Raw genomic sequence first — 25,715 nt, forward strand, 5'->3', positions numbered from 1 at the left:
TAGAGAATCTTTGCAAACTTCCATTTTACAATAAGACAACTTATCACATGTTCACCATTCACCAAACACATTTAATACTAACACGTCAGATTTTTTCTTTTTTAAATTCAGATATTAAAAATTAATTTTAGTCGGTACTATTTTAAACAAATAAACACATCTTTCTTAAATATTTAATTTATAAAATTAATAATTAAGTAATACTAGTTTTATAAAGACACATACAAAAAGACCCGACCTTTAATTTTCATGATTTCTCTCTTTCTCTCTTTTTCCGTTTTTTCTTTATTTTTTTCTTCTTAATGATGTCACTTTGTAACCCTCTTTGTATAGGTATTTGTAAGAATAATATTTTTCTTAATAATTTAGTTTCGTTTGGTTACTAGTTAGAGTAAAACTTATAGAATAAGAGTTTATTAGTGTAATATTTATAAAGAATTTGTTACTCGTTTGATTAGAAAAAATATAAATTTTTTTTTATTATTAATTACTAAAAAAAATTATAATATACAAAAACAAATCAAATCAAAACTCATAAAATAAAATAAAGATATATTTGAAATTTTAACACTTTAATAAATTCAACCCATGCCATAAAATGATTTATTTAAAATTTTATTTTAAAGTATAAACATATATATAAAGTCTTCTTTCAAATATGTATATACCAAGTATAAAATGATGCGGCATGAAATATATCCTTCATTTTCAATTACAATTAATAAGTTTGGTTTATATTTACTCTATCATTTACTTTTAATGGAATTATTTTGTATGCATACTGTTGTAAGAATATCTTGTTATGTAATATTATATTTTATTTATACATATCTTATCAGTTATCACCCGTAATTTAATTTTATAATTTATATAATAAATAAATTGTTGGTGTTTCTGACTTTCTCTCTGGGTCATGTGGCTAAAAGCCTACACAGATCGCGAGTTGAGTCGAGTCGCTACGTTTCCTTTGAACGGTAGGTACGTTACTTCATGTCTCTTTCTCTCTTAAATTTTAATTCAATTTATAAATTGTTTAAAAAAAAAAAAAACAATCGAATTTACGATTTTCCTCCTTCTCTCCTCTTCGCTTCTCTGTAGCTAATGCATGGCAGCGCCCAAGCCAAGGTCAAGTCGGTCAACCTCTCTTCGCGACTCCATGGAGTCCGAGAAGCTCGAAAGCACTACCAGCTGGGACGCTCTCGAATGGACCAAAGTCGAGGTTCGCTTTCTTCTCTTTCAATTCTAGGGATTTTTTTTAAAAATTTTTTTTTTAATTGTGTTTAATTATTGATAGTCGGTGACGCGGACGGTCTCGCATGCTTATCTTGATATATTGCTCGAGGCTGAGCAAGTTGTAGTTGAGGTACGCTGTAGCCAGGCAATGGAGTTTTATTTCCTTCTACCGTTATTGTACTGGCCCTGTAATGTTGCTGTTATTACTGATATGTGAGCATTTATCAATGTGTTTGTGGTTGATTTTACATTTGAATCTTTTTTTTTTGGTTGTGTGTGTGTGTGTGTGTGTGAACTGCCTGTTGACTTTCCTGTAAATCGAGTGGTCATACATATAACTGGTTTTGTACTGTTTCTTATAAAAAATAATGTTTTGCTGATCAGTAATCTATTCTTTTTGTATCTTGAATACTTGTTATTGGTTTATTGAAGTGTATAAATGAGGTTGAGTTTATGGATTTTTTGAGCTCTGTTTTCAGGGATATGGTGTTGTTCTTGTTAATACTGATGAGGCCGGTACTTTGATAGTGACGAATTATCGTATTCTGTTTTTGGTAAGTGCTTCATGAAAATTTTCTGCTAAGCTTATACGTGCTTTATGTCCGTGGATTTAATTGTTTTGATAAGCATTGCATATTTTTACGCTGGAAGTAATTGTACATCTTTACTTTGATACTTTTTGGGTATCGTATCGCTTATATAAACAGGTTTATATAAAAGAGCACATGGGGTGTGTAATAGCTGCAAAGCAAGTAGAATATCTTATTTCTTTTTAGAAATAATTAGAAATTTATTTTTGTGTATATGTGTTATTTGTATTTCTTGGATTTCTGGGATGTCCATGTTTGTGTCCAATCAGTTTCGGACTTTCAGTTTGATGTACACTGCAGCAATAATGTGTCGAAACCTAAACCTTAAATCACTGTATGGACCTGCACAACACTAATTTACATGTTTTTGTCATATTAGTGTTTGCTTTTGTGGTCGTAGTGTTGTGAGTTTGTGATAAAAGGCTGTGATTACAAAATGGACAGGTTATGTATTGTTTGGTTACATAACAATAATCTCCATGGTTTGAAGGATGTAGGAATTGATTCTGTAGATGTTTATCTTGATCTATTATCTGTTAGGTATCTATATAATTAATCGATACTTTATCTTACCTTTTACAAGAGTGAGGGAACCAGAGATATTATAGCACTTGGCACTATACCACTAGCAACTATTGAGAAGTTTAGCAAAACGGTAAGCTTTTAATAACCTTTTTCCCATTGATCTTCCTAGTGATTATTTGTATACATATTGTGGCAAGTTTTGGAGGTATCTTCATTTTTAAAGAGTTATCAAATATTTAATGGATTGATAATTCAATATTTTGCGTTCATCTTTAGATTTATGTTTTTTTAAGTGAGTATTTTGTTTGTTTATGTTAAAAGCTTTGAGGGGTCTATGTAGGTTGCAAAGATTCAATCAGCTCCTCGTCACACTGACAAGTCTCCATCTCGGCGACTTCTCCAAGTCATTGGTATGCTTTTTAAGAATTATCTTTTGTTGAACCGTATTGATCTCACTTATTTTCTTCACTGATGTCTCTTTGTACTAAGTAATGGGAACCATTGAAGGTCTAGTTTGTTTGATAGGATTTGGTGTATTATGAGGATACATATTAAATTAAATAGACTGTCATCGTATGTAGATATATTGTGTATGTTCAATTGATACTACCTTTTGATTTTTAATTGTTTAACTGCATTGATGTTTCTTAATAGGACATAATGGCAAAATTATCGCGTTTAACTCTAATTGTCAAACATCTTTGAGGACTATGTTTCTGTTGGCTGGTGTATCACCTAGAAGCTGTCTTTAATCCCAATGGCTGCGCTTAGTGGTAAAAAGTCCTTGACCTCTACTAAGAGTACAAGGATTCAAATCTCCTTGGGATCACCTACTTTGCATATTATATCTCATAAGTTTCCAGAGGACCAAATTTGTAATGTTTGGAAGTAGCCTTTAGTTTAGAGCTCACTGAACATGTGGGGAAGGTTGAGTCATTTGTGGTTATAAAAGAAAAAGGTTCCAAAGCTCTCTCAGTGTGTTTTTCGTTTTAACGTGTGACTCTGTGCAGCTTCCCATATTTATAGCTTCTCTATATCAAACTTATAGTTTCATTTGCAGCTGCTGAATGATCTAGTTGATTATGGATTCTGTGGTTTTTAGCCTTGATTATTGTGGTGTATTAAAGTCACTCTGATACTATTTCTCTAAATTTTTGTATACTTAGCAGTCTTGTATGTTTTGTTGAAGCTAAAATCAAATTATTCTTTTATACTGTGTAAAAGTTAATAATATAAGTGGTTCTTCTTTGTACATATAGTAATCTTTCCTCTTATTTTCTGCAGGTAAAGATATGAGAATTATTGTCTTTGGTTTCCGCCCAAGAACAAAGCAGGTCAATTTTCCTATGTGAAAAAAAATTTGAATAATATCGTAAAGACAAGTGATAAATGGGAGGAAAGATTTTGCAAAAAAAATTTTAATACATCGGCTCCCAAAATTTTTGAAAAAATATGCTTTGATATTATTATTATTTGAACATTTATTTGTTATCATTCTTTTTTATTTATGTCCTTGTTTTTTATTGTCATGTGTAGTTATCAAATTCAATTATTGATTTTACAGAGGCGTGCTGTATATGATGCATTAGTGAGGTGTACAAAACCAACAAGAATATGGGATATTTATGCATTTGTTTCTGGGCCTTCCAAATACAGTAATACTAACCCTAAGGTGCGGTTGCTAAATGAGTATTTCCGTCTTCTTGGAAGAAGCTCTTATTGTGCATCGATGGATATGATTGAAGATGGATCATACAGAATCTCTAATGAGTTGTGGAGAATAACTGATGTAAATTCCACCTACTCATTGTGCCAGAGTTATCCATTTGCTTTGATTATTCCAAAAAGCATTAGGTGAGAAATTACCATTCAGTCCAGTATTTTTCGTCCTTGATATTTCAAGGTTTACTTTTTATTTATGCAGTTTACTTTTTATGTATACTTGATCTATAGAACTAAATACTTTGCTTAATAATTGTTTGTAGTGATCAAGAAGTGCTCCAGGGTTCCTCCTTTCGTGCAAGGTGTCGGTTGCCTGTAATTTCATGGTGTCATCCAGGTGAATCTAATTTGTGTTTAGATTCTTTGTTGTGATTTTGTTATTTATGCCTTGATATATTTGGTGAATAATAGGAACGGGAGCAGTCCTTGCACGTTCATCTCAACCGCTAGTTGGTCTTATGATGAATATGAGGAGGTATCAAAGTTCCCACTTAAGACTCTCCATGCGATGCCATAAAGAACACTTACTGGACTGCATACTATATGCTGATTATTTTTTTGAAAATATTCACTTTTGAGGATTTACGTTTATGTACTCTTTACATTTTATACAGTAATGCTGATGAAAAGCTCGTTGCTGCCCTTTGCACTCAACTTGCTAGTCGAGGGGTGGCACGGAGGTACTCCTGTTCAATTTTTCCTGCTTTTAGTTTATTATTTTTCATTGTGTTATTTCTTTTTGTTGTTTGTTTCCTTTCTCACATATGTCGTGTAATGAGACAGATTCTTTTTTTTTTTTCTGAATAATTTGTTTCTTTGTTACTTATGTTAATTGTCTTTCCTTACAGGAAGCTATATATTGCTGATGCAAGACCAAGAAAAAATGCTTTGGCAAATGGGGCAATGGGAGGTGGCTCAGAGTCTTCTTCACATTATTTTCAATCTGAGGTCTGTCAAAGGTTTGAGCTGTGTCCAATAGTGCATCTATTGGTCATGTATTTTGAAATAATTAACTGTTGCTCATGATGTTCCTTTCGTGATATTTTTTATTAGATAGTATTTTTTGGGATAGACAACATACATGCAATGAGAGAGAGTTTTGCTCGGCTTAGAGACTACTTGGACACTCATGGATCTACATCATCTGATGGGATGTCATCATTCTTGGTTAGTCTTGCGACCTGCAAAGATCTGATTTTCTCTTTTTTTGCTAGGGCTACATTAAATTTACTACGAAGAAAAATTCTCTTTTTGGCAAAGGCTAGAACCTGCTTGACTTTTTTATTTATGGATATCATTAGGAAAAATATCTACTTTACCCTTACTTCACATGTTGAGTTGGGTGCCATCTCATTCTACTTGTTTATTGTACCTTGAACTTGAATCATTAACTTGAGAACTGGATCTATAATGGCTTGAAGTCCTGAATTCTTTTAATTCTTACTATTGGGATATCCTTGAATTATGAGTTTAGGAAAATGGAATCATATAAGTATCTGCTTGCTTTCAAACATATGTTTTGCATTTATTCTGTTTGCTAATTTCATTAACAGAGACATGGTGGTTGGACTTGGGGTGGAGGTAATCTAAGTAGTATGTCTGCTTCAGTTTCAACGCTTGGAGATAGTGGTTGGTTAATACATGTTCAGAGTGTCTTGGCTGGTTCAGCTTGGATTGCTGCTCGTATTGCTTTGGAATCAGCATCTGTGCTTGTACATTGCAGGTCAGAAGTTTGATGTCTTATTATGATTCAGTGATCTGGTTAGGGATATAATATATCAATTTCTAAATGATATTATTAGAAAATGTGAGTCAGTGAAAGCATTTGCCTATAATTTCCAATATGCAAGTTGTGGTCTATCAAGCCATTTCATTTTTTATCAATCCCTTTTTAATCTTAAACCTATGCCATAAGTGTATCTTACTAGTCTGTGTGTTAGTGCTTCCTTTTCAAGCTTTTGTGAAGAGCCAAGTTGACTTGAACTCTCTTTTAACTATTATATTCCATGTTGTAATTTTGCNTTGTTTCTTTGTTACTTATGTTAATTGTCTTTCCTTACAGGAAGCTATATATTGCTGATGCAAGACCAAGAAAAAATGCTTTGGCAAATGGGGCAATGGGAGGTGGCTCAGAGTCTTCTTCACATTATTTTCAATCTGAGGTCTGTCAAAGGTTTGAGCTGTGTCCAATAGTGCATCTATTGGTCATGTATTTTGAAATAATTAACTGTTGCTCATGATGTTCCTTTCGTGATATTTTTTATTAGATAGTATTTTTTGGGATAGACAACATACATGCAATGAGAGAGAGTTTTGCTCGGCTTAGAGACTACTTGGACACTCATGGATCTACATCATCTGATGGGATGTCATCATTCTTGGTTAGTCTTGCGACCTGCAAAGATCTGATTTTCTCTTTTTTTGCTAGTGCTACATTAAATTTACTACGAAGAAAAATTCTCTTTTTGGCAAAGGCTAGAACCTGCTTGACTTTTTTATTTATGGATATCATTAGGAAAAATATCTACTTTACCCTTACTTCACATGTTGAGTTGGGTGCCATCTCATTCTACTTGTTTATTGTGCCTTGAACTTGAATCATTAACTTGAGAACTGGATCTATAATGGCTTGAAGTCCTGAATTCTTTTAATTCTTACTATTGGGATATCCTTGAATTATGAGTTTAGGAAAATGGAATCATATAAGTATCTGCTTGCTTTCAAACATATGTTTTGCATTTATTCTGTTTGCTAATTTCATTAACAGAGACATGGTGGTTGGACTTGGGGTGGAGGCAATCTAAGTAGTATGTCTGCTTCAGTTTCAACGCTTGGAGATAGTGGTTGGTTAATACATGTTCAGAGTGTCTTGGCTGGTTCAGCTTGGATTGCTGCTCGTATTGCTTTGGAATCAGCATCTGTGCTTGTACATTGCAGGTCAGAAGTTTGATGTCTTATTATGATTCAGTGATCTGGTTAGGGATATAATATATCAATTTCTAAATGATATTATTAGAAAATGTGAGTCAGTGAAAGCATTTGCCTATAATTTCCAATATGCAAGTTGTGGTCTATCAAGCCATTTCATTTTTTATCAATCCCTTTTTAATCTTAAACCTATGCCATAAGTGTATCTTACTAGTCTGTGTGTTAGTGCTTCCTTTTCAAGCTTTTGTGAAGAGCCAAGTTGACTTGAACTCTGTGTTAACTATTATATTCCATGTTGTAATTTTGCTATTTAACAAGATGATAAAAAATGTACTTTCAGACGTTTACCCAAAACGCGTGGATTTTTAGTTTTACCTGCATGTAATTTGGTGTTTTAATTTGGCTATTTAACAAGATGATAATACCTTTCAGACTTATACCCAAAACGCTTGGATTTTTAGTTTTACCTGCATGTAATTTGGTGTTTTAACACGTATATGTGCCTTTGTGATGTGCAGTGATGGTTGGGATAGAACAACTCAGTTGGTTTCACTCGCTAATTTGTTGCTTGATCCATACTATCGAACATTCTCTGGGTTTCAGGTAGTATTTTTTTATGTGTAAACTTGACACCCTTATTTTTAGTGTGAATATTTTCTTTTCTCTTCTTACTACCAAGAACCTCTTAAATAAAATACTGTATCCAAGATAATGTGATATTAGAGAGAGAGTTTTTATTTGTTGTGCCACATTTTATGTGGTCCCTTTAATTTTAGCTTTAACGCCTGTCCTGTTTCTCTACTTCTCTTCATTCACTTTATCTGTTTCAGAATTCAAGTATTTGGATTAATTATTGTCTTGCTGCTCAATTTCTTTCAGAGTTGCTTTTCTATCATTCTTCACTGATGTGTTTAGTTGTCCTTGTCCCTTGGGCAATGCATATTATTTATATGTAATTTAAATTTTATTATTTTCATCTTGACACAGGCACTTGTTGAAAAAGATTGGCTAGCGTTTGGTCATCCATTTTCAGATCGTGTGGGAATGCCATCACTGTCTGGAAGTGGCGACATGCCTTTTGAATTATCTAGGCAGTCTTCTACTGGGAGTTTTTCATCATCACCAATGCGCCAGACATCTGGTTCATTCTCGTCTCAAGCTCCAAGTGCTTCTCATGGACAGAACAACTACTCTCCCATATTTTTACAGGTGCTTGTATAATGCTTAGATAATTATTTAGTAATGCAGTAGAATCTTCATTTATATACTATTCTCCCACACATTTCCTGGTGCTTGAATTACTAGTTAGATGTTACTGAGTTAGTAAGAGAGTAGAATCTGGGAAAGGATCCATGGCACCATGCTTTTTACAAGGATTTCTGGTTCGGTAATTCTTTACTGTACATATGCTGTTAGAGACAAGGTGCATTTACTAGAAATTGATTTCCTGCTGGTTCATTGGACAGATGGCAGCCAGAATTACTAGGGGCTTTCTGTGGGCCTTGCATGTGGCCTTTCAATAAGGCATAAAGGGGTATCTGTCTTCTTTAGGCCTTACCTGAGCCAAAAAGTTAATATATGGTTCAAAATACTTTCACAGGCCTGGTTAGGCTCCTTTTATGGTGTTGAAGCAAGATTTTGTTTGCTCAGGCCTTTGACACTTACCAGCATAGTTCTTCTCCGACTTGTAGTTCAGTGGCAAAATATTCCTTTAACATAGTTTCTTGTGATTCAATATTTTTATTAATTACCCATGAGGGGTTGGCTAAGCGGTTAGGCTTGTGGTTTGCTCCCACAAGGTCTCGCTTTTGAGTCCCCTCATGGGCACCTACATGGCCAAAGGCCATTGTTTCCTGCTTCCCAAAGATTGTAGGGTGTGGTGGGAGCTCCGGTTTTGAAATCGGCTTTGCAAAGGGAGGTCGGTAGATTTCTGAATTATGAAAAAAAAAGTAGTATTTTCATAATTGTCAACTTCTAGCCTAAATTTTATCTTTGTCATCTTTTGGTGCTTGTAAATATGAAGCTGAGAAAGGTTTAAGTGTGAAGCTATTTTGCGCCAGTGTCACATGTTACATGTTTCTCTATTGGAAAAAATGAATGATCTGCTGTGTGTATCTGTTTCTGCAGTGGGTTGATTGTGTTTCACAATTGTTGCGGATGTATCCTTCTGCTTTTGAGTTCTCCTCGGTATGTATTCTTCTTCCATCATGAGATGCATTTCTTATTTTCATAGCAAAGCTATCATGGTTTTTTTGATGTGCTGGCTGACTCTGTCATTTTTCCTTTGCATTAGTTGATATGTTATGTCAGAGAAAACCAACTAATGACTTGTCCTCTTTGGTGATTCAGGCTTTTCTGGTGGACTTCTTGGACTGTGTGCTTTCTTGTCGCTTTGGAAACTTCTTGTGCAATAGGTAGTTTTTATGCTCTTCTTTTTCCTTTATTTTTCACTTTACAGGTATTGTTTTTACATGAGTGAGAGTTGGTCATCTTTGTGTTAAGAATGAGTTCCTTGGACGATGGAAAGTATAGTTAATAAGGTCTTATATTCTGTCCGACCAAGCTTAGAGGATGAAAATACTGAGAGAGTGTTTGATGTAATCATTGTGTAGTAATGATACTTGTCAACTTGATGTTTTGTGAAGATTATGGTGTCCAAAGTTGGTAATTATCATTTAACAATTTTAATCTTAACTTTCAGTGAAAAGGAGAGGCAGCAATGTGGTGTCTATGAAGCTTGTGGATGCTTGTGGAAATATTTGGCTGATTTGCGCTCTTCAGAGGAAAGAGCTCATGCACACTATAACCTATTTTATGATCCATTGAAACATAATGGACCACTCTTACCTCCAGCAGCAGCTTTAGCCCCAACTTTGTGGCCCCGATTCCATCTTCGTTGGGCTTGTCCTGCCGAAGCCCAAGCAGGGGAGCTTGATACTCAATTTAGGGACATGACTGTAAAATTCTCTGAACTTAAAAAGGTAAAGAAATTTTACTAGACTCTCTCTTTTTACCCGACTTTATGGCTGTGATGGAAAACATAAAACTCTTTTTGGTTGTGTTTGTTTCACTATTATGAATAGCATCATATCAAATCCTATCCAAAATACATAATTTGTTTCAATATTCTCAAAATCCAATCCTATTCTATTTAACTCAAAATATTTAGATTTTTTTAACCTCCTAAGTTTGTTAATTTAACTAAACACCCTCAAAATAAAAGTTTATAAATTGACAAAAACACTCACATCCATCCACATATTCTCGGCAGTCGGCCACCACTGTCGGAAAGTGGCTGGAATTTATCGGAATGGTGCACGACCGGCTGGATGTGGTTGGTGTGTGTCGATCTGGCCGAAAAAAGTCACATCTATAGCCAAAGATCTGGCCGTTGACGACCAGATTTGACCACATTTGGTCATCAACGATGGCCAAGAAATTGTGGTCTTCAATAGCCAAATCCATGGTGGATTTGGCCAGAAAAAGCCAGATCGGCGTACTACTAGCCAGATCTAGTCGGTAGTACGCTATTCCGGCGACTTCCAACCACCGTCCGATTGTGGTGGTCAGCTGCCGAAATTTAATGGGTGGGTGGGGGTGTTTTTATTAATTTTATAGTTTTTATTGTAGGGGTAGTTTAGTTAAATTAACAAATGTAGGAGATTAAAAAATTAATCTAAATATTTTTCAAAAATTTACCAAACACATTTTCAAATTCAAATCCTATTCTCGTAATAACAGCTTAATTCAACTTTTTTAAAAATACTACTCTAAATATTCTACCAAACACAGCCTTTATTGGCCGTTGGAACCTAAAGGACGGAAGGACATACTGTCATTTTTGTTCGATCATTTCTGTTATCCATGTGGTGAGGAGTCTGTAAATACTCATCTGGTTAGTTATTTTCCTGACAGGCAAAAGAAGTAGCAGAAAAGAAATCTAGAGAAACCGCAACTGCTGTGGAGTTACTAACTGCGGAGTTACGAAACGAAAAGCAGCTCAGAAGCACGACTATGAATTTAGCCAAGAAAGCCAGCAAAGAAAGTGCAGCCATAAAGCGAGCCATTGAAGCATTAGGATGCAAGGTTCATTTTGCTAGCACAGGTGATTGTGCTGTCGGCATTGAAAGCAATCCAACAGAGTGTCAAATGAAAGTGTCTGATGGCACTGTGCAGCACACCGAGATATCTGATTTCTCTGTTTCAGTCACAGTGATGGATGATTCTGTTTCCAGGAACCCAATTGGTCAAGTGTGTGAAGCTTTGTGTCCATTGCGCACACGGGAAGGGGGCTGCAGGTGGCCAGATGCTGGTTGTGCCCAGCTTGGTAGTCAATTTGTCGGACTAAAAGCAAATTTTGATGCATTCGATCGACTCTCTATTTATGATGGTTATTTCCAATCTGAGTGAAATTGAAGAATATTTTGAGCTTAGTATAAGATTGAAGCACTGGCCTTGAAGATCAAAGTTCAAAATCTTAGTCCCAAACGGATTGCAGATTTTTATCCGACTGTTGAAAGCAATGTGGAGGCAGTGCATAAAGATTGACCCTTTTCTGATGGGTCTCGGAGTTGTACAGAGAATATAGAGTTAGCTGTGGACTTGGAACTGGAAAAACTTCAACTGATGCCAAAAGGTCTTCCCAGGTCCATTACATTTTCATATAGTCGAGTATAGCAAATTTTACATTAACATTCTTTTCTTGAATAAAAATCAGCATGTGTACAGGACTGAATAATCGTATATATGACGATTTTTTAATAACATCCATGTACACCAACACTCATTTCAATACAATTTTGCATTCTAAGAAAGTTCTGCCCTGTAAACTTACTGACTTTTATAGATGCTTTCCTACGATGCTATATAGTCGGAACTTGATTAAAACTTCAACTATTTCCTGGTAAATCAGATTGCGTCGTGGTTTCTTTATCCTGTAAGTTGTTGAAACTTGACAATAGATAGCTTCGCATCTGGATTCTGGGTTAATGTTTTTAGTTGACAATGTAAGCACCTCTTTGAAACATCCTAATTACAAATTCAAAGGTGGATTAAGTGATTAAATATAAAGTGGAGAATTAATTAATGTTGCGTGATACGAGTGATCAGATTTCAGACTTCTGGGCAACTTCTGTCAGCAGCAGAGCACGATAAGAAAGAATGTTCCTAATTATCTGAAGACAGAAATACGCATACATTGGATACAGGCAATCCAATGTATAAGGCATTTACATTTTTCATAACAAGGGGGCTGAGAATATGAATATGAATTCTATTCCACTAATAATAATTTTCCAGGCAATCCTAGAGTAGTTATTCGGCTACTTTTCTATTCTAATTTATCATACATTGGATACAAGGTTTCCCAACTTCTCATTTGTACAAAGTGACTGGCTCTAAATCGATGCATTACATAATCCAGAAACAGTGTTCTCATTTAGCACTAGATTATTAACACCCGGCTTCAAGCATCTAAAAGACAACATGGTTCCATCTGCATCAACCCATCCTTCCTGTTTGGTCAATCAAAGTTCCCACTGGATCTCCACTTAGTGCTCTTGAAATATTCCCAGACTCGAGTAAATTAAACACTACCACTACAAAAGATTGTGTAGACAATTTAAGGAAACGCCAAAGGGTTTTGATATGCAAGTATCAACGATTACAATGAAAAATAAAGAAATAAAATACCAACCAGGAATTCTGTTCTCTTCACAGTATGTAACAGCCATTGTGTCCATGGAGGTAAAGTTTCCGGACAGTGCCTCCCTGTAGGATAAGTGTTGCAGAGGTACATTGCCATTACCAGAATGGCTATCATACAAGGAATCAACATTTGTACCTTTCACAACTGCTTCTGCATTAACTGACATGAAAATATACAAACACTATGAGATGGATTCTCCCAAGTAAAAAGCCCCTCAGATAAGTAGAGGGAAAATGTGAACAGAAAAAGACAGTAACAAGTGAATGGGTTGGATAAAAATAGAAAATGAAATAAGTCTGAGAACAGAATACAACTTACTTTCAGAAGCTCTCAGAGCTGCGGCTGTATCGGTAGTAAAGAGTGGATTTCCACTGCCAGCACCAACACCACCAAATATGACAACTCTTCCTTTCTCAAGATGTCGGATGGCCCGTTGCCTGCAATAGGGTTCAGCAACCTCGGGCAATTCAATTGCACTTTGCACACGTGTCTGAATATACGTCTTCTCCAAAGCTGATTGAAGCAACACAGCATTCATAACTGTTGCCATCATACTGAAAAAAAATAATGGTCAGAATGTGAATGGCACAAAATTTGAAAAGACACAAAATTGGTGTTTCAAATTACAAGTTAAATAGTAATACACAAGAAAATTAAGTTAAAAGACCTCGATCAGGAAAAGAAATTTAAGCAACTATACAGTAGCATTTGAGCAGTTGAGTAACCAGGGCCCAACCTGGAATAGAAATTTGGGAACCCATATAATCTCATAAATCATTTTTCCAATACTGTACAGCAAATTTTGATTATTGAATATTGCATTACAATATAAAACCAAATAAAATTATATTAATAAGGATACAAACTTCGGCTTAGTAAAATCAGAAACAGATTTTCCTTCTCACTGTTTTCCAACCATTTGAACATGGTCAAAGTGATAGCATCTCAACCACAACCAGAAGACTGAGAAAGAAGTTAAAATGCAAATGTAAAGAACATGGGCATTACCCAACTTGGTATGCTGTGGGTCTATCTAAGGCAGTAGCAGATACCCATGAGTCCCCGCAAAAGAAGTTACGACCTCCAACAACAATTGCCACCTAGAAAAATCACATAAGAATAAGTATCCGCATCTCAACTTATTAGAGAGAGAGAGAGAGAGAGAGAGAGAGAGAACTAAAACATGAAAAAAGGTTGTGTTTATGCATTACCTCCACCCCAAGACGACAAGCTGTAGCTACTTCTCCAGCAATCTGCGTCACCACCTGATGGCAGAAAGCAGCAGTTTAGCTAGTATTTCTTGTCAGAACAACCATATAATACAGTGGGATGATACAAGTTGTACATCGGAAAATTTCATCAATCATAACAAATCCAATCACATCAATTTGTATGTATCAGAAAAATCTTGCACCTTGGGGTCAATATTTTGGTGGTTCCCAGCAAATGCAGAACCACTGATTTTAAACACTACCCTCCGCCATTTAAGACTTTGTTGTGGTTTCGGCTTCAGGTTATTCGTGATATTGACACTGCCAGGAGTATTATATCTGCCCAAACAGACATTAAAAATTTGATCAGACAACTATTACCAAAATTTCACAAAATCACACTCGGTAAATCCATTCACTTGGGAGTTAGTCGAGATAAACCCAGCATACACCACTAAAATAAGCAACTCCTTCAAACCAAAGGAACAACCGAAAAATTAAAAATTGAAAAAGCTACAGCAGCATTTGCAACATAATATATATATATACTCTTAAGATGGGCACTATCATCCATCTTGTGTTGCCATTACTGTGCATGTGGCACAACCATAAAAACCATATTGTCTTACGATTGGGTTTCAAGTTTGATGCCAAAAGTTACAAATTCAGTTGGTCCCAAACGAGACAAACCAAAACAAGTTCCCATTGTAACATTCACACATACTAACTCATCAACTTCACAATCTCCAAAGCCAAACACTATACACTAAACTAAAACACAAAATCTTTCCAAAACAATTAAACATTAATACCACTCTTCACATATTAGTCTACTCGAAAATGATTTACACTTGAAACTTTCGAACGTCATTAAAACACCAACTGAATCTTTAAATTTCTTTAAAATCTCACTCGTAATCTCTCAAAAACACCTACAAAAATCTCCAACAAATCTCAAAACCCCCCGAATCCACCAGAATTTCAGCTTAAACACAAAGGAGTTCAGAAAAGATTACGCCTAAACTAACAAGAAGCCAGCATAATATTCGTGTTGCATACAAAAATTAAGTGTACCTCTTCGATTGTTTGATCGATGGAGTAATAGTTTCATCGCCAATGCCACCATTTCTCTCCACCATCCCAACATCACCACTACCACCACCACTCTTGCTCAATAAATTACTGCTATTATTACTCCCCACAATCACTTCCATTTGCTTGAACCAATGCCAACTACTAGTTACACTCCCACTATTATTCATTCTCTGCAGTTCTACTTTGTACCTCTTCTTCAAATTATCTATCTTATTCTTACACTGCTCCACACTCTTCCACGCCTTGGGCTACTTTCTATTCTAATTTATCATACATTGGATACAAGGTTTCCCAACTTCTCATTTGTACAAAGTGACTGGCTCTAAATCGATGCATTACATAATCCAGAAACAGTGTTCTCATTTAGCACTAGATTATTAACACCCGGCTTCAAGCATCTAAAAGACAACATGGTTCCATCTGCATCAACCCATCCTTCCTGTTTGGTCAATCAAAGTTCCCACTGGATCTCCACTTAGTGCTCTTGAAATATTCCCAGACTCGAGTAAATTAAACACTACCACTACAAAAGATTGTGTAGACAATTTAAGGAAACGCCAAAGGGTTTTGATATGCAAGTATCAACGATTACAATGAAAAATAAAGAAATAAAATACCAACCAGGAATTCTGTTCTCTTCACAGTATGTAACAGCCATTGTGTCCATGGAGGTAAAGTTTCCGGACAGTGCCTCCCTGTAGGATAAGTGTTGCAGAGGTACATTGCCATTACCAGAATGGCTATCATACAAGGAATCAACATTTGTACCTTTCACAACTGCTTCTGCATTAACTGACATGAAAATATACAAACACTATGAGATGGATTCTCCCAAGTAAAAAGCCCCTTAGAAAAATAGAGGGAAAATGTGAACAGAAAAAGACGGTAACAAGTGAATGGGTTGGATAAAAATAGAAAATGAAATAAGTCTGAGAACAGAATACAACTTACTTTCAGAAGCTCTCAGAGCTGCGGCTGTATCGGTAGTAAAGAGTGGATTTCCACTGCCAGCACCAACACCACCAAATATGACAACTCTTCCTTTCTCAAGATGTCGGATGGCCCGTTGCCTGCAATAGGGTTCAGCAACCTCGGGCAATTCAATTGCACTTTGCACACGTGTCTGAATATAAGTCTTCTCCAAAGCTGATTGAAGCAACACAGCATTCATAACTGTTGCCATCATACTGAAAAAAAATAATGGTCAGAATGTGAATGGCACAAAATTTGAAAAGACACAAAATTGGTGTTTCAAATTACAAGTTAAATAGTAATACACAAGAAAATTAAGTTAAAAGACCTCGATCAGGAAAAGAAATTTAAGCAACTATACAGTAGCATTTGAGCAGTTGAGTAACCAGGGCCCAACCTGGAATAGAAATTTGGGAACCCATATAATCTCATAAATCATTTTTCCAATACTGTACAGCAAATTTTGATTATTGAATATTGCATTACAATATAAAACCAAATAAAATTATATTAATAAGGATACAAACTTCGGCTTAGTAAAATCAGAAACAGATTTTCCTTCTCACTGTTTTCCAACCATTTGAACATGGTCAAAGTGATAGCATCTCAACCACAACCAGAAGACTGAGAAAGAAGTTAAAATGCAAATGTAAAGAACATGGGCATTACCCAACTTGGTATGCTGTGGGTCTATCTAAGGCAGTAGCAGATACCCATGAGTCCCCGCAAAAGAAGTTACGACCTCCAACAACAATTGCCACCTAGAAAAATCACATAAGAATAAGTATCCGCATCTCAACTTATTAGAGAGAGAGAGAGAGAGAGAGAGAGAGAGAACTAAAACATGAAAAAAGGTTGTGTTTATGCATTACCTCCACCCCAAGACGACAAGCTGTAGCTACTTCTCCAGCAATCTGCGTCACCACCTGATGGCAGAAAGCAGCAGTTTAGCTAGTATTTCTTGTCAGAACAACCATATAATACAGTGGGATGATACAAGTTGTACATCGGAAAATTTCATCAATCATAACAAATCCAATCACATCAATTTGTATGTATCAGAAAAATCTTGCACCTTGGGGTCAATATTTTGGTGGTTCCCAGCAAATGCAGAACCACTGATTTTAAACACTACCCTCCGCCATTTAAGACTTTGTTGTGGTTTCGGCTTCAGGTTATTCGTGATATTGACACTGCCAGGAGTATTATATCTGCCCAAACAGACATTAAAAATTTGATCAGACAACTATTACCAAAATTTCACAAAATCACACTCGGTAAATCCATTCACTTGGGAGTTAGTCGAGATAAACCCAGCATACACCACTAAAATAAGCAACTCCTTCAAACCAAAGGAACAACCGAAAAATTAAAAATTGAAAAAGCTACAGCAGCATTTGCAACATAATATATATATATACTCTTAAGATGGGCACTATCATCCATCTTGTGTTGCCATTACTGTGCATGTGGCACAACCATAAAAACCATATTGTCTTACGATTGGGTTTCAAGTTTGATGCCAAAAGTTACAAATTCAGTTGGTCCCATACGAGACAAACCAAAACAAGTTCCCATTGTAACATTCACACATACTAACTCATCAACTTCACAATCTCCAAAGCCAAACACTATACACTAAACTAAAACACAAAATCTTTCCAAAACAATTAAACATTAATACCACTCTTCACATATTAGTCTACTCGAAAATGATTTACACTTGAAACTTTCGAACGTCATTAAAACACCAACTGAATCTTTAAATTTCTTTAAAATCTCACTCGTAATCTCTCAAAAACACCTACAAAAATCTCCAACAAATCTCAAAACCCCCCGAATCCACCAGAATTTCAGCTTAAACACAAAGGAGTTCAGAAAAGATTACGCCTAAACTAACAAGAAGCCAGCATAATATTCATGTTGCATACAAAAATTAAGTGTACCTCTTCGATTGTTTGATCGATGGAGTAATAGTTTCATCGCCAGTGCTACCATTTCTCTCCACCATCCCAACACCACCACTACCACCACCACTCTTGCTCAATAAATTACTGCTATTATTACTCCCCACAATCACTTCCATTTGTTTGAACCAATGCCAACTACTAGTTACACTCCCACTATTATTCATTCTCTGCAGTTCTACTTTGTACCTCTTCTTCAAATTATCTATCTTATTCTTACACTGCTCCACACTCTTCCACGCCTTGTGCTGTTTCTCAGAACCACCACTTTCTCCGCCGTAACCTCCGCCGCCGCATCTCTCGGTCACAGCCTCCGCCACCTCCTCCCAGTCCCTGCCACGTAGATTCCCCCTGTTCAGCTGGTTGAACTTCTCCGTATACGCGTCCAACAGACACGCGATCGCCGTATCGCTCCATTCCTCTCTGTCCTTTCTATAATCCACACGATAATCCGACCCCGCTTCGTTGTTGCTATTATTTCCAGTCTTTTGCTTCTTGTAATAGTACGGGTTTCGTTTCGATCCGGATGCAGATGCAGATCCAGATCTCTCCGGCTCGGAATCTTCGGCGGTGGCGGTTAGGAGAGGAGGATGGGCGTAGAACTCGGTGTTGGTAGGGACGGGAGACTCGGCCGCTGATTGCGAGAGGCGCGTGGGCGCGTGGGGATCGGAGAGTAGAGGAAAGTCTTGGGAAGCCATTAGAGTTAGGGTTAGGGACGACGACGTTAGGATTGGGGTGACGGAGAGTTTGAGGATGATGACGGAGTGAATGGTTTGGGCCCTTGGGGTGAGAAATTGTTGGAGTTATTAGAGTTATCGTGAAATCGGCCGTCAGAAGTTGTAACGGTTACTTCACAACAGAGAAACGTGTGGTTACAGACTTACACATCTGTTTAAACAGAACAACTAGGGTTTCCCTAAATTAGAAATACAACGTTTGTTATAAGGAAAATGTTTTTTGCAAAACTACGTCGTTTTGTTAATACTAAGACTTTTTGTGATATTTTAAAAAAAAAAAAAATAATAATAATAATATAAAACAGTTAGAAAACAAATAGACAGATCTTAATTGGAATATAATGTCCTGTTTCCCGTTTGGCATTATGAATATTGTGTTTAATGAATTACAGTGCTCCTTTAGTTTTGAGTATATTTTATATTTCATGATAACGAGCTTGAAGTTCTTTCTAGATTAACTTTTATAAACCATCAAAATAATACAAATCCATTTGAAAATTGTAAAAGAATTTCATAGTGCTAGGAGAGTTTCTCTAATTAAACTAATCTTAATCGATTAAGATTCAATATGATGTCAACACTTTAATCTTAAAGTTAATGAATCTGTGTAACTAAACACGATACCAACCTGAAGATGAAGAATTGAAGGTGAGAACAATGGTTAAGACTTAAGACATCAATTCAATGGCCTGGACCACCAGATACAGCATGCCTCAAATTAATTCAATCCACAATCGTAAAACTCTAATAGAATTGAACAAAAAAATAGGCAATTCGCTCACAATTAAGTGATTTTCATAAATTGGCTGTTTCTGACTGTCAAGGGCCATAAAAGTTCATTTAATAGTTATGTGAACCAGAAAGCGATTCGAAAACTTCAAGCCCTGTGACTGCTGAGAAGTGAGAACTATTCTTAGGTACAAAAAGGATGAAAGAAAAAGCAAAACACATTGCGGTAGACTTCATTGCCCCATTAACTAAACTGATTTTCACATTGACATAGTAAACTGTAATCCCTCGTTATACTGCATTTTCGTTTTACCCAAGTCAACAACTACATTATGCTGAATGATAGTGATCATCATCAGCTGGAGTGTCATCGTTGTCATCGGATGAATCCTTTTTGGCTGCCTGCTCCTTCCTCTCCTTCCACCTTGCCCATACCCACCTCAGAACAAGAAACCCTCCAAGAGCATAAACCTGAAAGAAGATCAAGGAATTTGGTTAATCACAGATCCCAAGTAGGAGAATTGAAACGAGAAGCACAATAATACAGCTTCTAAGAGATTATTTTGCATGGGAACATAGGCATGATAACGGCACTGGCAGTATGGGCCAATCACAAAACTATTTGCACAAAGAGTTTTCTCAATCCAACAGAAAAAAGATGACACAGAGAAAGTATTATGACAAATTTACAATTTCGTGAAGAATTAGTATCCCTTGGACATTATTAAGAAATTGCTATCTTCTAATGTTAGTTCCGTTCCTTCTTTATTTCCCTCTATATTGAATATTCTGAACCTTGGATTTAAAAAAAAAAAAAAAAAGAAAAAAGAAAATCCTAATTGGATTATCTTTCGAAAACTCCTATCCACCAACGAGGATAAGCCATTAAGGCTTCATCCAACTATCCAAGCAACTTAGTCATTTTGCAATTTAGATAGTTTGTAGCTTACTGGACTGCTACTATAGGGCTTTCCAACAAGAAATCCAAACATTTATATTTAAAGCTAAGAAGAATAGCTCAAAACCCAGATGACAAAAGAATATTCTCCACCCATTTTAAGAAGCACCCAACAACAGTCACATAATATGCTGCCCCTTGTGCTAATAACAAAATCTACTTGGAATTCAATTTTAAATGACATATAAAAGTTGAAAATCTTATTAGAGTTGCACCTGAAGACAGCAATCACTTTACACAGCTAACCCAGTCTTCTAGGAAGCAACCAAGCCAATGGCATGCCTCCCAGCATCGAAACTGGCAAAAGGTAACCACATCCAAAACTGTTTGCTGAAAATATTTATTTCATTCATTCGGCTACGGATTTTATACTTGAAAATTATTTATTCATTCACCTAGGTATGGAAGCATCTACAGCAGTACCCAAATTCTCACACCATATAGTTATTCAAGTGAAGCTTGGGCATATAAGATTTATCAGCCCTATCACTGCATTGTCTTAACCATCCTATTAACACTATTTGTAATAGACTACCAATTAGATATTAGGTAAAACAGTAAAGTTAAGATGAGATAAATTAAGAAAAAACAGTACCAATGACATTTGTACACAAGAATCTGCCCCTCGCCAAACATCATTCAAGACTTCATCCTTACCTACCTAACGTAAAATAACTCTTGTTTGATAGCTTGTTTTGTGGCCTTTCCCAGTTCAAATAACTCTTTGGAAAATCCAAGCTAGTAGAATTATGATCTTGGCATTGTGTTAAGATCTTGAAATAAGAGAAATCAACCCAATAAAAGATAAAGGAAAAAGAATTTCCCCTTCTATGTTTTTCATTCTCTAGTAAAGAAACCATCACAAAACTCTATGACCGTGACTGAACTAATTCCAAGGTTTTAGCAAAAACCTCATAACATTATACCACCGATAACCCTCCTTTTCCCATTTTACAAACAAGATCCAGACCTAACACCCATCCCCATTTCTTACCTACTTCGCCCACCTCCAAACATAAAATAAATCTTCTAGCAATATTTCTTCTACTCAACCAACTACAACGATGACTGTCTCATGGTTTCGTTAACCCGTTAACCTAAATGGTGTACTCTTGACTACAATTTTCTTCCCATCATCAAGCACAACATAATATATCTCTCAATCTTTCAAATAAATAAGCCAAAACGTTTTAAGCATTCATCATTTCACATAAATTTATTAATATTCAAAGAAAAATCTAGCAATAACTTCAACTCCAGAAAATTAAATAATTTCTCCAAATAAAGAAATCAACGATTATTCTTCCATCTTTCTGTTTTAACTAATAAACATTCAGACATTGAACAAAAGAATCCTAAAACATAAAAATCTCCTATCCAGCACTTCGTTTCCTCCATTTTCTTTGGAACCAACCAGATATTATAAAAGAAAACAAACCTGCCAGAGAACGACAGGGTTGGAAGTCCTTCCGGCCGGCTCTTCTGCCTCGAACTCCAACCGTGCCGGAATTATCTGACGCGCAGAGTCCGGAAACCTCACCAAGCTCGGCTTCACACTTACGTTTTCACTTTCTACACTCGTTTTCTGACCCTCCTTAACACCAACTGACTCTACTTGTTTCGGTTGCTTGTTAAGGAAAGGAAGCTTGAGCTCAAATTTTGGAAACAGTGAGAGTATGTTTTTCGATTCTTGTTTTTTGGTAGCATTATCGGCGTTTTCAGCCATTACGACTTGGAGAGAGACTGAAATTCAGCTCAATTTTGTTTTCAATTTTTAAAAGCAGCGGAAAAGCCGTGTCATATTGTCACGTCTTTTAGTTTTTCTCCGGTTTGTTATTCCCGTTTCTCTACGGTTCGCGTTACTACTGTTTTACAGCTAATTTCTCATTATTTTTAGACACGTGTACACCACTATTTTTATGAAGATATTATTCTCATTTATGCTTTCTATATTAATTTTTTAAATAAATTTGTATATTATAATATTACTGTAAAATTTAAAATTTTATAAATTTTTTTCATGATAAATTATTCTTATTAAGTTTTCCTATCTAATTTTTGGTCGTTGTTATTGTATCTAAACATTTTAAATAAATTAAAAACAAGAACATCAGTGAAAAGATTAACGTTCTACAATATCATCAAAACATTTTTATGCATTATGAAACGACTTTACGTTACAGGAGAAAGAGAACATACCAGCCATTGAGCTGCAGGATTGCTGTAATCTTCGACTTCAAGCTTCAAAGGCGGAGGAATTACAGGTTTAGGATCAGAAAATTTCACCACGTCTTGTTTCTGATTTGTATTAGCTTCTTCCTTAGAATGAACCGGTACCGTTTCTGACTCACTTAGTGAAATCACATCCGGTTTAGTTTCTCGGTTGAAGGGAGGGAAGTTTAGGCGGAAGTCTGTAAAGAGTGAGAGTAAATTTTTGCTACCGCTTTGGTTTTCGTTTTTGGTGATGATTTTGGTGTAACTTTCAGCCATGGATAACAAGCTTGATTGGTTTGGAGTGGATTTAGGCAGTGTGTTTTAGGCTTTTAGCGGTGAAGTTTCAAGCTTCAAAGTTGTTTATATGTTGGTGATTGTTTTGTTAGGCTTCCTGAAACTACTAGTCCACGTTCTGGAATGTTTTGGGATTAGCGTGCACTTTGTTGGGTTTGGGCCCAGCCAAATGCTAATCCGAACGAGGGTTAATGTAGAAAAAAAAAAAAAAAAAAAAAAAATCATAAATAAGCCATTTTTAAAACGTAAAATTTATAATATATACTTTTACTTACATCGTTATAATGTAATTATAGTAAATGCTATCCAACGAGGACTAAATTTCATAAAATAAGCTAACATGTATATCCTAAACTCATGACGTAAAACTTATTACCAAAACTTAAAATTTATAATATTTTATATGAATTATCATAGTCACAGCCGAATAATATTTATTACATCATTCAATAAATTCAAATAGTATATAATTTTGCTCAATAAATTTTATAACTTGAGTGACCAAACATTTTATTCATTCAAGTCTGATCTGAAAACTTAATATAATATATTATATGCTAATTTTATTTTATAATATAATATAAGAATTTAAGTAATTTTTTTATTCAAGTAAAATTTTGACAAGTTTGTCTCTTAATGCACCCATTTAAGGCAATGAAGGATTTTATATTATTTTCAGAGTGGTGTTTGTTTAAGCCTATCAAATGTCTTTATCAGCCTCGTAATTAATTTAATCGTTTAAAAAATTAATTGATAATTATATTATATGCTATTCAAAATTACGTAGCCATAAAATGTTTCCTTTTCTAAAACGTTCCCATGTGTTCTGGAAGAAATCTCTTTCATAATGGCATAATTTTTTTTTCTAGTTTTTTGGGTACTACTATTTATCAAACAACTAAAAATAATAAAATTATTGAAAAAAAAAAAAAACAGCGAACTAATACACGTTGCATGAAATATGAGTAGGACTTTCAAAAAAAAATTCAGAGATTTAAAATTGGAGAATAAAAATATAATATAATTTTAAATTATTTCTTTTAATGAATTTAATTATTAATGGATAAGGCTTAAAATAACACCACTCTCATTTACAGTCCAGGTTTGAGCCTAAACATCAAGCCCAATCGTACGTCTAAGGCTAAGCCTAACTAAATCCGATAGCAAAATAAAAAATTAAATTCCGTATCATATAAAACAAAAAATTATTACCTATGATTTAAGGTAATATAACAAGTATGCGAGAGAGAACTTTTCTCTTGCCTTTACAACTTTCTTTACTTGTACTCAATAAACATTGAAGAGCATATCCAGATAAAAACATGAGAAATTAATCATACTTTTTTACGGAAATTAGATAAAATAACCATATGAGGGGTATTAAAGGAAATTAACCAACTCCCAATTTACTTTAACACCTAATATGGTTATTTTTAAAATAAAGTTGATGCGGGTAATAATTGATTGGCATTTGGCACTTGGCATTTTAATAGAAAGTCACCCTACCTACCTAACCCAATGTTCCAACTTCCAACAAACCAGCGATTTTTGTGTTGTTTTCATGTATACTGAATCTTCTGTACTACATTTTCATGGAATAAGTTAAAGTTGGCATAAAAGGATTACGGCTGAACATGCAGCCACCCATAGTTTGTCATAAAGATAATTTTTTACCCATAGAGTTTGAAAATGACACAAATTGTCTTTACGGACAAAGAATGCGTGAGAAATGTCGTCCAAAGGATTACTGGCTAAACACATAATATTCTATTCTTACCTAATACCGAGTATTCTTACCCAATACCGAGTACCAACCAAACCTTAGATTTTCAGGTGCCAACTTAAAAATATCATCTTCATACTTCATTATAATCAAAATGTTATTTTTTAAATGTGAAGATATTATATGAAGTAATTTCTCGTATTGTTATATTGCTAATTTTAATTTTCGAATTTTTGTTTAGAAGATAAAAATATCTATTGTTGATGCTCGATTTTGACACCAACTACTCGCACGTGTAAAATGCTAAGCGGACTTAGAAATCACACATATGTGAGAATATTAAGTTAAATAAAGGGTGAGAGGCAATGTTTAAAGTGGTTCGGATGCTCAAAAGTAAATCCTACGTTCACTGCTATTGTATTAACAAGAGGATAAATGTCAGGTCGTGTTTAGCAAACTGAGCTACTGTTTAGAGAGAATACAAGAGAGAGAGAGAGAGAGAGAGAGAGAAATAAGCTATTTTAGAGCAAAATTAGCCAATCCCGCAAATGAGAGGGAATACCTCTATTTATAGTGGGAGAAACCAAGATAATGATTGCTAAAACAGCAAGTGGGTGGGTACCGTGCAAATCCTTCTCTACGTCCCATTGTTCACCTGTTCGAGGGATTTCCTCGACTTATGCAGTGTTTGGACATGTGGACGATTTCCAACCACCTGCTAGCCTGGCACTCACCCACTACACTGACATGGGCGTGCCACTTGCGCCATTACGCGACGTGGCTATGTTTGGAAGGTCACAATCCTTCCCAAGTTCTGACCATCCCATGCTGACAAGGCTCCACGTCAGCCATACCTTTTCTAGCATAACAGAAGTCCCCTAATTTTTAAGGTTTGAGGATCGAACCTTGAGAACTTCATAATTATACCTCGATTTGACATGTCCCAAATGATGCCTGGCCGAACCGACCTGGCTACAAGGAGGTCGCAGTACACACCTCTATGAGTGACCTGAGATGGTCTTCTTCTGCAAAGTCAGCGACCTAGATTAGACCTTACTCAACGCTGTACCAATGTGCTTCGTACCTCGACCTAGGTCCGCGACCTGATAG

At 35.5% G+C, this 25,715-nt stretch overlaps 3 protein-coding genes across 3 annotated transcripts; 1 reads left to right on the forward strand and 2 right to left on the reverse strand.

The window, feature by feature from the left end:
* Positions 1 to 1,041: 1,041 nt before the first annotated feature.
* LOC116137019 (phosphatidylinositol-3-phosphatase myotubularin-1-like) lies at positions 1,042 to 11,730 on the forward strand. The gene is made up of 19 exons (XM_031422702.1): positions 1,042 to 1,219; positions 1,295 to 1,363; positions 1,713 to 1,787; positions 2,407 to 2,478; positions 2,689 to 2,758; positions 3,633 to 3,682; positions 3,913 to 4,202; positions 4,334 to 4,407; positions 4,482 to 4,545; positions 4,685 to 4,750; positions 4,919 to 5,018; positions 5,124 to 5,237; positions 5,624 to 5,793; positions 7,517 to 7,601; positions 7,986 to 8,207; positions 9,126 to 9,185; positions 9,348 to 9,412; positions 9,700 to 9,979; positions 10,914 to 11,730. Exons 1-19 carry the CDS (start codon positions 1,106 to 1,108, stop codon positions 11,406 to 11,408), a joined length of 2,535 nt encoding a protein of 844 aa, XP_031278562.1. The 5' UTR covers positions 1,042 to 1,105; the 3' UTR covers positions 11,409 to 11,730.
* Positions 11,731 to 12,250: 520 nt separating this feature from the next.
* On the reverse strand, positions 12,251 to 18,837 carry LOC116137018. The gene is made up of 8 exons (XM_031422700.1): positions 18,193 to 18,837; positions 14,991 to 15,253; positions 14,120 to 14,255; positions 13,917 to 13,970; positions 13,714 to 13,805; positions 13,024 to 13,259; positions 12,694 to 12,864; positions 12,251 to 12,595 (listed from the first exon to the last, which is right to left on the reverse strand). Exons 1-8 carry the CDS (start codon positions 18,646 to 18,648, stop codon positions 12,498 to 12,500), a joined length of 1,506 nt encoding a protein of 501 aa, XP_031278560.1. The 5' UTR covers positions 18,649 to 18,837; the 3' UTR covers positions 12,251 to 12,497.
* A 616-nt stretch (positions 18,838 to 19,453) lies between these two features.
* Positions 19,454 to 22,182, reverse strand: LOC116137031. Its single transcript, XM_031422715.1, has 2 exons — positions 21,813 to 22,182; positions 19,454 to 19,887 (listed from the first exon to the last, which is right to left on the reverse strand). Exons 1-2 carry the CDS (start codon positions 22,098 to 22,100, stop codon positions 19,747 to 19,749), a joined length of 429 nt encoding a protein of 142 aa, XP_031278575.1. The 5' UTR covers positions 22,101 to 22,182; the 3' UTR covers positions 19,454 to 19,746.
* Between the last annotated feature and the right edge of the window lie 3,533 nt (positions 22,183 to 25,715).

The sequence above is a fragment of the Pistacia vera genome, unplaced genomic scaffold (assembly GCF_008641045.1).
Source record: "Pistacia vera cultivar Batoury unplaced genomic scaffold, PisVer_v2 Contig320, whole genome shotgun sequence".
Taxonomy (NCBI): Eukaryota; Viridiplantae; Streptophyta; class Magnoliopsida; order Sapindales; family Anacardiaceae; genus Pistacia; species Pistacia vera.

Bases quoted from the DNA above. Each gene is read 5' to 3' on its own strand.
- LOC116137019 (XM_031422702.1), top strand. From the start codon at position 1,106: ATGGCAGCGCCCAAGCCAAGGTCAAGTCGGTCAACCTCTCTTCGCGAC. The intron at 4,546-4,684 runs GTATCAAAGTTC...CATTTTATACAG, and splicing joins CTTATGATGAATATGAGGAG to TAATGCTGATGAAAAGCTCG. The intron at 5,019-5,123 runs GTCTGTCAAAGG...ATTTTTTATTAG, and splicing joins CACATTATTTTCAATCTGAG to ATAGTATTTTTTGGGATAGA.
- LOC116137018 (XM_031422700.1), bottom strand. From the start codon at position 18,648: ATGGCTTCCCAAGACTTTCCTCTACTCTCCGATCCCCACGCGCCCACG. The intron at 15,254-18,192 runs GCGTGGAAGAGT...AAGTAGCCCAAG, and splicing joins GTTCTGAGAAACAGCACAAG to GCGTGGAAGAGTGTGGAGCA. The intron at 13,971-14,119 runs GTGCAAGATTTT...TTCTGCCATCAG, and splicing joins ACCAAAATATTGACCCCAAG to GTGGTGACGCAGATTGCTGG.
- LOC116137031 (XM_031422715.1), bottom strand. From the start codon at position 22,100: ATGGCTGAAAACGCCGATAATGCTACCAAAAAACAAGAATCGAAAAAC. The intron at 19,888-21,812 runs GTTTGTTTTCTT...ATCTTCTTTCAG, and splicing joins ACCCTGTCGTTCTCTGGCAG to GTTTATGCTCTTGGAGGGTT.